Source organism: Lycorma delicatula, chromosome 2 (assembly GCF_047948215.1).
Source record: "Lycorma delicatula isolate Av1 chromosome 2, ASM4794821v1, whole genome shotgun sequence".
Taxonomy (NCBI): domain Eukaryota; kingdom Metazoa; phylum Arthropoda; class Insecta; order Hemiptera; family Fulgoridae; genus Lycorma; species Lycorma delicatula.
The window spans coordinates 231902528-231918357 of record NC_134456.1 but is presented as its reverse complement, the minus strand read 5'-3'; the positions used below and the strand labels follow the sequence as shown (position 1 = coordinate 231918357).

Below are 15830 nucleotides of genomic sequence, written 5' to 3'. Positions count from 1 at the left end.
TTGGTTCAAATCCAACTTTATTTTCCTTTTATTTCTTTAATTTAAATATATCAATTTATTAATTAACTGCTGATTGTAAAAATATTTTTACAATAAATAATAGCAATAAAAAAAAATTCAGAAGTTATTAATGAAATAAAACGTTAAATACTTTTCATTTTAAAAAAAATGTGTATATCTAATTTCATAGGTGTACAAGGAAGTCATGTAGTGTCCACATCAGATTTTAATAGATAAGGTGTCTTATTTTTCATAAAATCCTTGATGTTTTTTCTAATAAGTTAACATTTAAATAAACCAACGGTTGCAAAGATATTAACAATTAAAAGAGTTTACATAGCCACCATTTTGAGATGTATTGAGAGATCAGGTTCATTATTTTTATACAAGTAAACCTCAAAGTATGCTAGCAGTGTAGAAAAATTTCAGTTCATTATGACTCGCCATTCCTCAGAAATAAATTTTTGTTAAAATTTATGAAAATGGCAGATAGCCGGTAAACTAAGCATTTCCAGACATAATATTGATAAGGTTTTTTTTTGTTTCAATGTGGAGGACCAAACCCTGAAATCTTGAAATGGTTTTTATATACACCTTGTGCGTGTAATTTTTTTTTATATTGAAATAAGACAAAGATGAAAAAAGTAAAATGAAATTAATGACAGCAAATGGTAAATCAAATGACAAAACAATTTAAAAAAAATAAAAGATAAAAATTTGACTTGGAAGGGTCTAAATTACAAAAGGTCTTGGTACTAGGAATATGCTTAATTCAACATTTCTATTAATAAAAAGTATTATTTGTTCTAGTAAATTTCCAAAACCAAAAGATTTTGATGTGAACATTTAATACAAAATAAAAATAATTAAAAACAAATTATTATTATACAAAATCGTTTCCATAAAATCTGCTAAAAACTTAATTTTTCACTATAAAGATGAAACACATTATTTTAATTTTTGCAATCAAATTAAAATAATCTATAAATGTAATACAGGATTTACATTTTGAAAATAGGATAACAAATTTAACAATTAAACAATATTAAGCAAATCAACTTGAACTTTAAATACCCCCATAAAAGACTGCTTCAGTAAGGCTGACTGAATGGAAGGGCCAATGAAAGTCACCAAACTGAGAGAGACGTCACCCAGGAAATGTACCACAGGTGTTGATTGAGAGTGATGCCGTGCAAGTTGTAGCACTTTTGTGCTGAAATCACGGCTCTCACAATATCTAGTTGTGGAATTATAAAGCAGCAGTTTGTGGAGTTGGCATGGATTTGTAGGCACCCAGTGTAGACTATTTAGTTTGTATACAGAGCAAGAATATTGTTTCATCTCTCATGATGAGGCACCTCTTGAGAAGACTGTGCATGTAACGCAGCTGCATGCACCATCTGTTGGCACAATGGATGTGGAAGGGCTTTGGGCACAGCAGCTGATTCCTGGATGATTTGCAAATCAAGGTGTAAAATTGTCACACACTTTAGTCTAGCAAATTCAAGTTTTGGAAATGTTCACACACTATTTGATTTGGACTCAACTCCCAGGCTGTTCTCACTCAATATTTTCAGTTGGAAAGTGTTTTGATGAATACAGACTATTCTGTATAGATCCAGGCTCACACCATCATTGATGGATTATTTTTTATCAAAGTGCAGCTCCACATTGCTGATGAAATTTTTGATGCACAGATTAGATCAACTTACTTAACAAAAACTGTTCTGCACAGCATATGCACAGACCAATGTTCTACTATTCACTGAATCCAAGGCCAATTAGAATTCTACCACCATTGCCAGCAACCCCTCTCACAAGCAGTATTGCCAACTCAAAATAGATAATATTAAATGTCACACAGTATAATTTACAATGTAATTAATAATTTTTAAGATGATTAACAAATATTTAAAAGTAATAATTAATATTTATTATTAATAATTAATTAACAATTTTTAAGATCTAAAATGAAATTTTAAATAACTGGTAATAGATCAAATTTTAGATAAACACCAACAAATTACAAGTTGCAATTAATTTATCAGAGATGAGGAGTATTAAAATGAATCATCATTAATTGTTTTAAGAAATTCAGCTGTAATAAAATGTACTGAAATATTGGAAGAAAAAGTAACAGAAGTTTACCATGCACAATAACATAATTAATGCTAATGTAAGTGAAGAAAGATATTAAGCATAAAATCGCAAACAAAAACTACATCTGTGAGCAACAAACCATTGAAAATACTCCGCATCATACAATTACAATTGTAAAGCTTAAGATTATACTTAATATTTTTTTTACTTAGGTAGAATTTAAAAGAAAATGTAAGGAAAATCAGGAGCAACAGAAATGGTAGAGAGAATTATTCATTTCTTCCAGTCCATGAATTATAGTGTTATCATTAATAATGAATAGTATTTTAAGTTATTTTTTATGAATTGATATAATTTTTAATAACACCAGCCACTTAATTGATAAAATACTATACTACACTGCAATTTTTATTGCAGTTAATGGTTTAAGCAAAAATTCTACAATTCAATACTGTAGGTTCTAAATTAATAGGACAATTTTCCATTATACATAATTTACAAGAGAAAGTCTTAACATAAAACACGGAATGAACAATATTTTGTATGAAGGTAACAATAAATGAATTTTCACATTCTGTAGATATTAAAGTAATGTTAATATTTATTACTGAACTTAAAAGAAACTTAAATTATTCATGAACAAAGTGATTAAATACATTCAATTTTTTTTCTGATAATATGCAGATTGTGTTGAAGAGGTTCCAGATTTTAAAGATTTTTTGCAATTTTTTTTTAATTCAAAAATGTAATCCTAAAATTATATAATTGAAAGTACAACAAACTTATAAAGTACAGAGTTTAGTGACAAAAAATTAATCAATCTAATCCTGATCAATTTTACTAGAAATTTTTTATTTGTTAAAATGAGATTAAATAATGAAATATAAGCGTGCCTTAAAAAAAAAATGACCCAAGAGAACATATTCTTTATACATACTGAAAAAAAAGAGAAACACATATAACCAACGCATCAAAATAGGTTAACTTACATTACGTTCAAATGAACCGAATCTAGTAAATAAGTTTGTTCAACATTAAATTAGACCAGCAACAATAAAACTAGAAATTTTTATATTTTTATTAAAATTGAATAAAAATAGTCAAAATCCCAAGGAACAAATCTACAGGAGAAAAAATACATTAGCTAGAACTGTTGTGATAAATTAGATGTATTTTCTCAAAACTAAAGAGATATACACAAACACAGTGAACACTTATTTTTAAATGAAAAGCAATAGTAAAAACAAAATATATAATTTTTCACACTGTAATGACATTTTTTCCTTTTTTGTAGGTATTTGACTGTGCATATACAGTAATTATCTACCCATGTGGTTTTTCTTTTCACCCACATTGTTGAAGAAAACAAAGAATTTAATAGGCCTAACATGTTTTTTTTTATTTTCTAATAAATGTGTACTAAGAATCTATCCTAGAATTACCACTCCCTTACAACTTGTGTTGACTTTATTTTATTTACTTAGTTGAAAACTGGAATGTAGATTTATAGTTTCATCAGAAAATTCTACGTATGATGAAATTAAGATTTTTAAAAGCTATGGTAAAGAATATCAGATAGAACATGTAAAAAATACTTTCAGGAGTGATGATATTATTATATTAACTAATCCTACATATAATTCTACAAATTTAAAAGCGTCAATTATAAAAAAAATTAATCATTTATTTAAAATAACATAAGATTATGTAACATTTGTAGCATAATAACTTAATATAACCTAAAATATATTTCAATAATTGTTGGGAAGAATCTATATTCTTACACAGTTTATCAATCATCTGTATAAATTATGAGGGTAATTATAAAGTAATTGGCATGATGACTAGGCACGCTTACTGTCAGTTAACACTCGTACAATACTTCCTACACCACCGACAGCATAAGCCTTTTCATGCCACATAAGAAGATGACCACTACTCTTTTCTGAAGGCATTTCGAATCCTCTATAAATATATTTCATTAAAACATCTATTAAATCAGGTTCTAGACTTAAAACAGCTTCTTCTATTTGAGATGATTTTATTGAGAGCAAAACTTTCATGGTTAAATTCAGTGCACTATCCTGAAAAAAAAAAAAAATGGAACAATATGTCGAGTAAATTATATACAGATAAATAATAAAAATAACTTTTTGGTTAATTTATTGATAAACGTAATTTGTTGGCGTTTCCTTTAAAAGAAATTAATCTGAATTTATTCTTGTCTGATAACACTTAATTTAATTTTCCTGTAATAAAAATTTTAAGTTTTGCAATCATCTGTGGAAATTATAAGTGAAAATAACTGACATGAACAGGCATGTTTGTTGTTAGTTAATATCGTGGCTTGTAAAAAAATAATCAAAGAACAGCTTTATAAACTTTCCTTAGAAAAATTTGAAACAGTACTTTTTGATGCCTAGTTGTATGAAATAGAAGAAATTTAAAGTAAATGTAATAAAAATCAAAACCAACTTTTCATTTAAAAACGTTTACACTATAAAACAAATATACAATGTAATAAACAAAAGAAAATATTGATTATCAGGCAGTGGATCAGATAAAATTTTAAAATTAATTTTGCATGTTTCTAATATGCATAAACGCATGTTACATTAAAAATGAATATAAAAAGAATTTTATAAAATTTTTTGTCCTTTTTCCAGTTTTTTGAAGACTAATTCCATTAATGAAATGAAACTGGGTAGGTTAACAGAAAAATGATTAAAGAATGAATTAAAACCACGCACAACATTTTACCATTATTATGAAATGAGTTATTAAATTCAGTTATCCAAATTCATCAGCAGAGATGTAGCGTGACTAGTACAGAGAATTATACGAATTACTTAATGAATGTATAAATTTCACTGACCTTCACTTGCTGATTTTTCGATTCAAGTGGTGCACTACGAAGTACTGTCTTTAATGCATCAACATTTTTTCCTCTATTAAAATTAATATTAAAGAATATATTAAAAACTGAAAGTAAGATAACAAATTAGTGAGTGAATAATTTTCTAAAATAACATTCTAACTGGCAATATTTGCATAGTTTCCAAAATAAAAATAAGGATCACTTTAGGAAAAAAATTTATTTAAGTTTATTATAAAATAGTAATAAAACCAATTTTCCAAAATCATTATAACTCTGCTTAAAAGTTAAAACAATATATCTACTACATACTATAACATGAATATATAACAAGAAAAAGATTCATCTACTTAGCAGCATCTAACATATTCAACTATAACATACATCACAAAAGAAATGCTTATCACAGAAGAATATACAATCAAATCAAATTATCATAGAGAAGAATAGTACAAAATCTACAGTATAATGATAGAAAAAAGTTCTTAATATTTTATCTCCTTTTCCAGATGCACAATTTTAATGTTCTGTAACTTAACAAGTGATATAAAATTAGTTTATTACTTATAATTACAGGGCAAACTGTAGTATACAAATTAAATTTAAAAAAATTGTTTGGTTGGTTTGCTTGATGAAACTTTGTGATATATTCAAGAGTAATAATAATAATCTTATAGATAATCTCTTAATAAAGCTATGAAATATTAAAATACACTACTGGGAAAACAGGTAAAAAATTAATACTTTATTTATACGATTTACCAGGATTCCTAAAGTTTTCTTAAAATAAATTCCATTTTAGGAATAATGCAGGGTAGAACAAAGTATAACGTAAAATTGTATATAAAAGAGTTCAAAAGTATAAAAATGCAGATTTCCGTGGTAGAGTGGTAACAGTCTCAGCATTTCATCCAAAGGTTCCGGGTTCAAATCTCAGTCAGGCATGGCATTTTTCATATGCTACAGATTTCCATTTAAGGCAAACTAATAAAAGCAGTCGACACCAGTATCTAACAAGAAAAGACTCAATTATTTTATACAAAGCGGTTTGCAAGAAGATATTAAGTAAACCCAAACTTTGGTAACTATTGAAGTACCAGATTTTTCTTTAGAGATTAATATATAGAGTGCTGTAGTAATTTTTCCTATAAAATTATTGGGTTAAATAACTGAAAGAACGACTTTCTTAATTAAGCTACTGAAACAGTTCAATACCAACAACACATTTTAAATTTTAAAATTTCATCATATTTTGCCCAATTTTCAACCGATTTGCTTGAAATTATTATTTTTAAAATCAGCAAACAACGTTTCATAAACACAAAACGCGGTAGAAATACGCAAAAAAAAATTTTGCAATTAAATTATTGTAATTTTTGTAGTTTCAATTTTTTTTTTTTTTTGTTACAGGCATAAAAAATATCCAATCATAACAGTTTTTTTGTCAGAATCTGTTAAATCTCTTTAATATACTGTGATTTTTTGACATTTTTTTCACAAGAGGGTAGAATAAGACTATGAAGGGAGGCAATCACATTATTATTGTATATTGTAATAACAATTCACTGTTATTTATTACATTATTATAACAGTGAATTCGCTCCATTGTAGTAAAATGATAAGTCTAAATTCACAAATTATATAATATGCTAAAGATATATATTTATACACATATTTAGTGCCTTACATTAGTACAGTTAGTTATTATTTATTCGTTAAGAAACTTATTTTAAAGAAAAATAATGTAAAAGCAACAGCCAGATACCTACACTTTAAATTTTCTGACTGAAAGTGCAAAGCAATTAAAAGTAAATGAATGGTTGTGAATAAAATAACTTTTTTCAGAATTTTTAATTTCACAAATCAGAGAATTAATAAACTAGAGATTGTTACATTAATAAGCACACAGAAAGCAACTCTTAGTGAAACAATTTTTTTTTTTAAGGAAAAACAATCTTTTCTAGCACATTAAATATGAGGAGCAGTGCTTGCAGCCCTTTTCCCTGAATGATTTTAATGTATCATTATTATAACATTCAGAAAGACACTATGCATAAAAAGTAAAACCTTGACCCCTGATTCTCCAGAAGTCTGATCTTTGATTCTACAATTCAAGAAAAACAAATGAAATGTCAAAATTAAATAAAAACTACATTACACTATGTGGGAAATACATTAAATCAATTTAAATGTTAGATTAATACAAAACAATTGACAAATAATTTATGACACTATTAATTGTCTATGATACAGAAAATATATACTGACTCGACGTAGTCTGTGTAATTACAACTAACTTGTCAATGACATGATATAATTTTTATAACAAATTTATCATAAACGTTAAAGGATACTGATTCAATAACATAGACACTTCAGATTCATCAGGACCCACAGGAGGTGATTGCAACTCTATTTGTTCTTCTTCACGGAAATTATCTTCATTGTACTGATCAACATCTATTTTTCTAAAAGCTGAACTTGATGTGTTTTTAGCCATAATTACATATAATGTGACAACTTCAGTGAAAATTATTATAACATATTCTGAAGACAACTAACCTATACAACGATAACGATAACTCGCAAGTATACGCCTTTCGTGGAATAACAACAGTAGTGAGAGATTTAATTGACTAAGCTGAGAGATATAATGACTTTAAAATCAGACTAAGATTTAATTCTAAAGTAGCAGTGTCTAATACAAAAATATTTATTTAGATAAAAATATATTTATAAATGGAAATAATTATTTAAATTTGAGATATGTATGTTATAGTTCTTAAGAGTATAAAGGTAATTTTTTAATGTTTTAATAAAGAGAAATTACAATTCAAAAGCATATTAAAATTCTATTAAAAATATTTTTAGAGTGAAATAAAGTTAATACTCAGATGATTATAGAAAAATCTGCACCACTAACTCGATAGAAAAGTTTTTGATTACCATACTGCATCCTTTTCCTGTCTGAAGAGTTTAGTCAGTGCCGAGATGGTATGTATAAATCTGAATTTGTATTTATCCATTTATTGTTTATTCATCCTCATTTATTTTTATATTGAAATTTATGAGTGTTTTAATATATAAACTTATTGGTTTCTTTTTATTTCTCATTTTCTATTTTTAATATTACCTGAATGGATCTTTTGGTGAACTTTAACCTATTACTCGATTATATGTAAATAATTTAATGTAAAAGTTGAATTTTTATTTTCTTAAGCTATTCTCAAGTATCACTGATTTATATAAGTAATTCTAAACTTCCATGCGCTCCTGTGTATCTTAATTAGCAGTTACGAAGTAAATGATGTTATGAGTTTTATGTAAAATTCCTCCAGTATGTGTTTTAGAAAGGACATATTTTGCCCGTCTAAGATATCTTGTTGAAATGGTTACTTATTCAGTAATATATTTATGTTTTCTTTATGCTTAACCTCGCGGTAAATGGCCGGGAATTGCATAACTTACTACATTATTACATACATTTACTAACTTGTTGGTTAGGTTTTGTTCATATTATTTTACATAGTAATTACCTGTTTGCACCTTTTTGATATCTGAGATTTGATGCAGATTGTGTTCCATTGCATTGGTTTCTTTATTAGTCCCATATGATAAATGAATCCACGTAATTAGTGATGTAGTCATGTCACCATTGTAGCGTTACAATTATACTTTTTGTCCTGTTTTTAATGACTATTTACACTAGCTGAAAATTATAAAATTTATACATGTTGAACTTCTTGAAAGGCAATTGAGGAATAAAAATTAAAAAGCACTGTAAAAACATAATATTTATTGCTAATGGTGGATTGACTGATTTGTTTAAAAATGTGGTGTTATTACAGATTTCAAACTAAATACATATGATAGATGTTTATGTTATTCCATTTATTTGTCATGCATTTTGAAATGTACGCACCTTATTTTCATGTATTTGCAATTACATGACTCGCTGGCTTATTTAATCAATTTCTGAATAATTACTTCTTCATTATGACTTAGGTCCTAAAATTAATTTTATGGAAAAGTCCTGTCATGGCAAAATTCAGTTCTCTTTGCTTGGTTGTTGTAAGTTACCATGTGATGCAAGACTAGTAATATTAGATTAGATTAGTGATATATATATTAGTATTATTCAGTGAAATCTGGCCATATTAAAATAATAAAATAGTACTACTGATTTTGAAATTGTAATTGAAATTGCTTTTTATCATTTAAAAAATTGAAGACTTCCTCTTTTAATTATGTCTTTTAAGACTTCCTCTTCCAATTAATTCAGTAAGATTTGAATGTTGGTTAAGCTTAAATTTTTTTGTTATAGAATTTTTATTTATTACTACAAAAGTTATAACCCTAAATAAGCTTGATATATATATATATATATATATGTGTGTGTGTGTGTAAAACAAAATATGTTATATATTATGTTAATAATAGCATTTATATTAACATGCAATTTCTATAACTGCATGTTAAATTTCTTTTAAATTCTTTAAATATCATATTGATGGTGGTAATATAATAATTTATAATTTTATGATTTTCCTCTTTCCAGGGTAAGGTTAAGTGTTCTGAACTGCGTAATAAAGAGAAGAAAGATCTCGTTAAACAACTTGATGAACTTAAAACAGAACTAACCAATCTTAGAGTTGCCAAAGTAACTGGAGGTGCAGCTTCTAAACTTTCAAAGATGTAAGTGTTGTTATAAATTAAGAAAATTTCCATCCTTGTTTTCTTAGTGAAAATAGAAATGTTTTGAAAAAATTAATAAGAAAGTATTATGTAACTTTTACCTATGACTTCTTTTTAATAGATTTACGGAATAGATCAAAATAAAATTTTGCTATTTGAAGTCTGATGAGGTCAAACCTTCCAAATTATAAATTTTGATATTTGTATTGTCAAATTCCTCAGTAATTACATAAGACACAGTAAGTAAACAAAATCTTTTTGATTCATTCAAGAATTGTGTAATGATAAATTTATTGTAAACTGGTTTTCCATGCTATACAAATTAATAGAACTGATAATTCCTGAATACATCATTTAAATTAGATAGAAATTTTTGGTTACTCTGGGAGCTTAAATATTTGACTTTTTTTACTATACAATTAAATAATTTATTTCAGATATTCCCTGCCTATTTCTGTTCTGAACTGCAATACAACAGTTTCTACTGAGATAATGTCCTTCTAGATACTAATCCCAGGCAATAAATGAACCATTGTAACTACTTAAGTTGAAAGTACATTTTGATTGTATTTCCTTAGTGAAACATCAGTCCACAGTAGTATATCAGAGATCTGTACTTTCCTGAGTTTGGTTGACCATACCAAACTATGAAGTTATAGAACATTAAATGTATTGCTAGTGAGACACACTGGGTTACACTGATATCTTGTGTTCCTAGTGATACTCCAGTGTATCACTTAGATAACTGCATATATCTGTTACCTGCTGTTTCTTTGACTTACATATATATTGCAACCCGTACAGTATATTTTGTTATTAAAAATGTTTTCTGTTAAGAGAAATAAGATGGAGATGAATATTTCTGACAGTTGGTATGCTGCAGCCTACATTCATCAAGTAAAGAATGTGATCCTATAAATGAAGTTTTTAAATTAATTTTTTGCATCTTGCTTTTACTGTTATCTTATATTTATGAATGTATCCAAGCATGTAAAATTCCTTCTCATCATATGTGATGTCAGACATTTTTCATATTTAGTATTTTTTAACTTCTTTATATTAAGTTAATGAGTTATGTTTAATTTATAAAAATATGTATATTGTGTAACTTTTGTTTAGACGTGTTGTTCGGAAGGCAATTGCCAGAGTGTATATTGTTATGCACCAAAAGCAGAAAGAAAATCTAAGGAAATTATTCAAGGTATGAAAAATTATTCAAAGTAAAAAAAAATTTTTTTCACATTTCTTCAGCTAAGTGGCTAATTTTTTATTGCTTTGTTTTTTAATGACAATTTCTTAATAAAAAAATATTTCTATATATACCTATTCAAAATTACACACTTTTTAAACCTTAAGTGTTGAATATTAGAAAATCTGAAAAGGCCTTTTTTAGGAGAGGGTAGTTTTTAAGAAAATAAATTATTCTTGGGAACTCAAAGATTTTTTTATATATTGAATGTTTTTTTGATTGAATAGAATGCATTATATATTAAAAACAAAAAAAATAGTAGGGATTACAGTTTTTACTTTGATTACTATAACCTGTTCATTTAGCCATTTAATTGAATAATTTTACTGTAAAAAAAATGTAGATATTTTGTTAAGATACATCTAAAATGTAGAAGAAAAATGTTTCATAGATGTATGACTTGGTAATTGGCAAGTAGATTGAGGAGCTGATCATGTTGAAATGGTAATGTTTTACAGAATTTATTACAATGTTCATCATAGGACTTGCATTGAATTAAAGGAATGAATCATTCAACTACTTATGAGTAAAGCAATTATAAACATAATATCGTTCTACAATCTAGGCTTTGATTTTGCACAACGATAAATGCATTCAAAATAGATATAGGTTGAAGGTACTTACGTATTAACACCACCGCAGCTACAGCTGCTGTTTAGGTTATGTTGACTTCGTGTACTGACAAATCGTACGTATATCAAAATAACCTAACTAAATAAAACCTTCGCTCACTAACCTCTTACATATTAACGCCACAGCAGCTACATCTTTATTTAAAAACAAAGTAGTCAATCAGATTTCGGTGTATTAACATTAATTGGATTTCGGTGCTATAACATTAAGGTTATATTATTAATAAGTTGTATATATTATGCATATTTAATTATAATTATATTATATTATTATAATTTAATTATATTATAATGTTAATTATAAGAGGTTAGCGAGCGAAGCGAGCATAGGTTATAGTTAGGTTATTTTGATATATGTACGATTTGTCAGTACATGAAGTCAATATATACATACGAAATCAACATAACCTAAACAGCAGCTGTAGCTGCGGTGGCGTTAATATGTAAGTATAAGATTGAATAACTGCATCATTATTAGACTCATTTATAAAATTTATCCATTACATTATTTTCATGCTAAATTACTTAACCTCAAAAATATAAATTCAGTAGGTATTAGGTTAACCAGTTTGTGTCATGTTTAATGAAACTGTTTCCTGTATATATAATCATGAAAACACACTACCTGTTGTAAATGACAATAATTTTTTTGTAAAAGATTCTTTTTTGATGAGATTAATATACTTAAATTCTTCACATATATTTGTCTAATTGTTAAGACACCCATTTCTTCAAAAATTTGTTTACTGGAATATAGGCAACACTTACTCAAGGCTCCTCTGAGAATATAGTTTTGGACAGTAAAAAGTTTATTTAAGTGAGTATCAGATGCTTTCCCCAAACCTCTATGTGATAATTTAGCAAAGAACGAGCAATTGCATAGTTAATTAATTTAATTATATGAAAAAATGTTTAATTTTTCAAAAAATTTGGTGCAATTTACACAAGTAAAACTATTTCTTTATTGTCCCAGGTGTTGTAGCACAAATTTTACCCGTGTAGTTAAACACGGCAGATAAGAGATGGATGCATGCTTGCCTGATATATATTATGAAGGTCTTTCAATAATTGAAGAAAATAACTAGAAAAATTACTATTTATCCTGTGACAATGAAATTGTCGCTACTTTTGAGTATAATCTCTGGCTACATTTGGACTCATTCTGTGAGCTTTCTTATTCTAGTAGTAAAGAATTGTTCACCTCGGTGTCCAGGTCATTATTGCTTATCTGTGCCATTTTAAAAGCTCTTAGGACCAAACTAACAGAAATCTAATGGTGTGAGATCAGGACTGTAAGGTGGTTGTGGTAACACCTTCTGACCCAACTTTTAAATAGCTGCCCGTGTCTTTTGAGCAGTATGGGGATGGGATTTATCGTGTAGAAGAATTGAACCTTTTGAAAGAGAAAGGATTTCTCCCTTATTTACTTTATCTAGTATGTCACAGTAGTATTACATCGTTATAAAATAAATAATCACATCTTTATAGCCCCTAAACACTATTAGCATCACTGCTGCCAGGTTGATTTTTAATTTTTCCCTGGTGGGGGAAAATGTCTTGATGTTTGGATTCTGGCTCAAGTTAATGAATCAAAAGTTTCATCACTAGTTACTTAATATTATACAGATTAAAAAAACCATTGAGCTCTGCTAAAAACTAAAAAGTTTTATATAAATGTGAATTAGTGTGTGTAATTTTGAGACTGTTGACTTGGAATCCACCTTGAACTTGTTTTGCGGTAATTTAGTTTATATAATGAAGTGAATGCTGCTGATACACTACATATTTCACCAATTTCTTAAATTTTTATGCACCTGTTCTTGTAAGATCATTAATGTGATTGACAGAAGTTAATCAAAACTTCTGTCAGTCACTTGACACTTGAGAAAAATCCTAATTCTAATTTACGTTGTGTCTTCAGAACCCAATAATTTACTTCTTAAGGCACATTTAGAAAAAATGTATACTGATAGATTCCTCTTATAAGAACTGATAACATGCAGAGGTTACAACACAACGTTGAGTTTCTGAATATAGTATGTTTCTGGATTTTCGTAATGTTATTTTTAAATGTTTATTGTAGGACATTTGCTCTAGGCTGCTATGTGGTTAAGGCATTCCAAAGGAGCAGTGTTTCAACAGGGAAACCTAGTACTTAGAAACATATTTTTTTATTACAACCAAACATATTTTAAGTACTTGTAATAATTTATTACAAAGAAGCAAATATAAAGTTGAGTTCTCCAATGGTCTTGTTGAACCTTTAATTCATATCTTCAACTACTTAATACAGTGGTCATTCCATCTACTGCTGTATACCCTGCCTTTTTGATATCAACTGAGTCAAGGCATCAGAAACTGTACTATGCATAAATATCTGCCTTGACTAAAATAACGTTTCCAAGTCATATATCTTATTCTTTTTTTTTTCATGGAAAAATTGATTACTTTTAAAGTACAGTCAAGGTGAGTGAATTAATTTTATGTGATAGAGAATTTATAGTCCAAAACTTCAATTTTTTACTTTAAAAAAAAAATTGTATTGGTTTTTTTATTAATAATTTTTTTCTTTTAGGGAAAGAAGTACAAACCATTAGACTTAAGACCTAAGAAAACAAGAGCAATCAGGCGACAGTTAACAAAACATGAAAGCCGTCTGAAGACAATGAAAGAAATACGGAAGAGACAGACATTCCCTCCAAGGATTTTTGCTGTTAAAGCATAATTATATTTATGTATTTCTAAATGTTTTAAAATAAAACTTCATTAACATAAACCTATTAATTTATTTCCTTTTTGAGAACTAACTGTAATCAGTTTGTTTCTTCTGTAAATTTAAAATACTTTGTACTTTTTCTTTTATTATTTACATCATACTGTATTGAATAACAACAAGCTTTATCTAGAAAAATTATACCAACTTTTTAAGGTCCAACTAGAAACATTCTTTTGCTGAATTCAAAATTGAATATAACAGAAGATTTTCTGAATCTGCATTCGTGCCTAAGCATCTGATGTATAAGCAAAAATAAGAAATTTGGTTTATTTAAGTAATTTTATTTTTTGTGGGATTATTATTGATGTTTTACAAGATAATTACTTAATCTTTTATATATGTAATAATGCAAGTCTTACATATACCAAATTTAAGATAAATATTTGTTAAACCAAATTTTAGAATTCCTGCTTTGTGGTTGAATTTAAAAAAAAAAAAACAAAAAAAAGATTAAAGCTGATGTTTTATCAGGAATTTTGATTATACAGCAAGAAAAAATGAATCATTAAATTTTAGAAAAAAAATAACATTAAAAGTGTTTTATGCTTTTTTTTGGATTTGCAATTTCCTATCTGTTAAAATATGAGGGGATACCTGAAAATAACTGGAATTTTTTTTTTTATAAAAATACTTCAATTTCCTTCAAAATACATTTGTTCAGTCTTTTATTCCATTGTTCAAAACATTTTTATTCATTCATTGTGATGCCTGATAGCATCTTCCTTGTATTTTTCTTCACCTCATCCCACACTAGCATAATGCTTTCCTTCCAGTTCCCTCATTCACAGGAATAAAAATGGTAATCTCAGAGTTAAATCATGTGAGAAAAAAATTGCAAGGGATTCATGCCATCTTTTGTTAAAAATTGGCACTCAGCTGGTGAATTATCATGGAAAACCTAGTCACCTGTCTGCCACAAATTGGGTCTTTTTTGCTGCATATTTGCACAATCTTCTCAGAACTTGCAAGTAGAAACCCTGGTTAACACTCTGATTTAACTGGTGGAACGAATTCTGAATGCAACACCCCTCGCAACAAAAAACAAATGGGCATTGTCTTAATGTTTACAAGCTTTTTTGGGCAAGGCACTGTTACAGTTGCAGTTTTTAATTAGCTTGATTGTTTGACTGTTATTTGGTTTGAGGGTCATAACTATAGCACCATGATTTCTTCACCAGTAATGTTCTTTATCTTGGAAAAGAAATCTGGGATTATTCTTTCAAAGCATGGCATGCTTCCAAACAACCCTCTTTTTTGCTGAGCAGTCAGGATCAAGGTAGAAACTTTGTAGCAACTTCTTCTCATTACCAAATCTTCCAATAGAATTTGTTGAACAGCTCAAAGTTACTCGATAGCATCTTGATTCCTTCAATATTACGTCGTCACTCTTCAAGCACAATTACACAAATTTTTTAGACATTTTTCCCATTTGGGAAGTTGAAGGACATCCAGAATGAGGTTGGTCTCAATCAATGTATTTTTTCCAAAGCTGTTTTCAACATA

The 15830-nt window shown here is 27.6% G+C and overlaps 2 protein-coding genes across 2 annotated transcripts; one reads left to right on the top strand and one right to left on the bottom strand.

The window, feature by feature from the left end:
* Positions 1-3763: 3763 nt before the first annotated feature.
* Arpc5 (Actin-related protein 2/3 complex, subunit 5) lies at positions 3764-7601 on the bottom strand. The gene is made up of 3 exons (XM_075357343.1): positions 7330-7601; positions 4976-5048; positions 3764-4184 (listed from the first exon to the last, which is right to left on the bottom strand). The coding sequence occupies exons 1-3, from the start codon at positions 7473-7475 to the stop codon at positions 3945-3947; spliced, it is 459 nt and encodes a 152-aa protein (XP_075213458.1). The 5' UTR covers positions 7476-7601; the 3' UTR covers positions 3764-3944.
* Positions 7602-7812: 211 nt separating this feature from the next.
* Positions 7813-14327, top strand: RpL35 (Ribosomal protein L35). The gene is made up of 4 exons (XM_075357344.1): positions 7813-7969; positions 9534-9670; positions 10790-10871; positions 14127-14327. The coding sequence occupies exons 1-4, from the start codon at positions 7967-7969 to the stop codon at positions 14274-14276; spliced, it is 372 nt and encodes a 123-aa protein (XP_075213459.1). The 5' UTR covers positions 7813-7966; the 3' UTR covers positions 14277-14327.
* The last annotated feature ends 1503 nt before the right edge of the window (positions 14328-15830 follow it).

Coding starts and splice junctions, on each gene's coding strand:
- Arpc5 (XM_075357343.1), bottom strand. CDS start 7,475: ATGGCTAAAAACACATCAAGTTCAGCTTTTAGAAAAATAGATGTTGAT. Junction 5,049..7,329: donor GTGTCTATGTTATTGAATCA/GTATCCTTTAAC, acceptor TAATTTTAATAG/AGGAAAAAATGTTGATGCAT. Junction 4,185..4,975: donor CGAAAAATCAGCAAGTGAAG/GTCAGTGAAATT, acceptor TTTTTTTTTCAG/GATAGTGCACTGAATTTAAC.
- RpL35 (XM_075357344.1), top strand. Junction 9,671..10,789: donor GCTTCTAAACTTTCAAAGAT/GTAAGTGTTGTT, acceptor ACTTTTGTTTAG/ACGTGTTGTTCGGAAGGCAA. Junction 10,872..14,126: donor ATCTAAGGAAATTATTCAAG/GTATGAAAAATT, acceptor TTTTTCTTTTAG/GGAAAGAAGTACAAACCATT.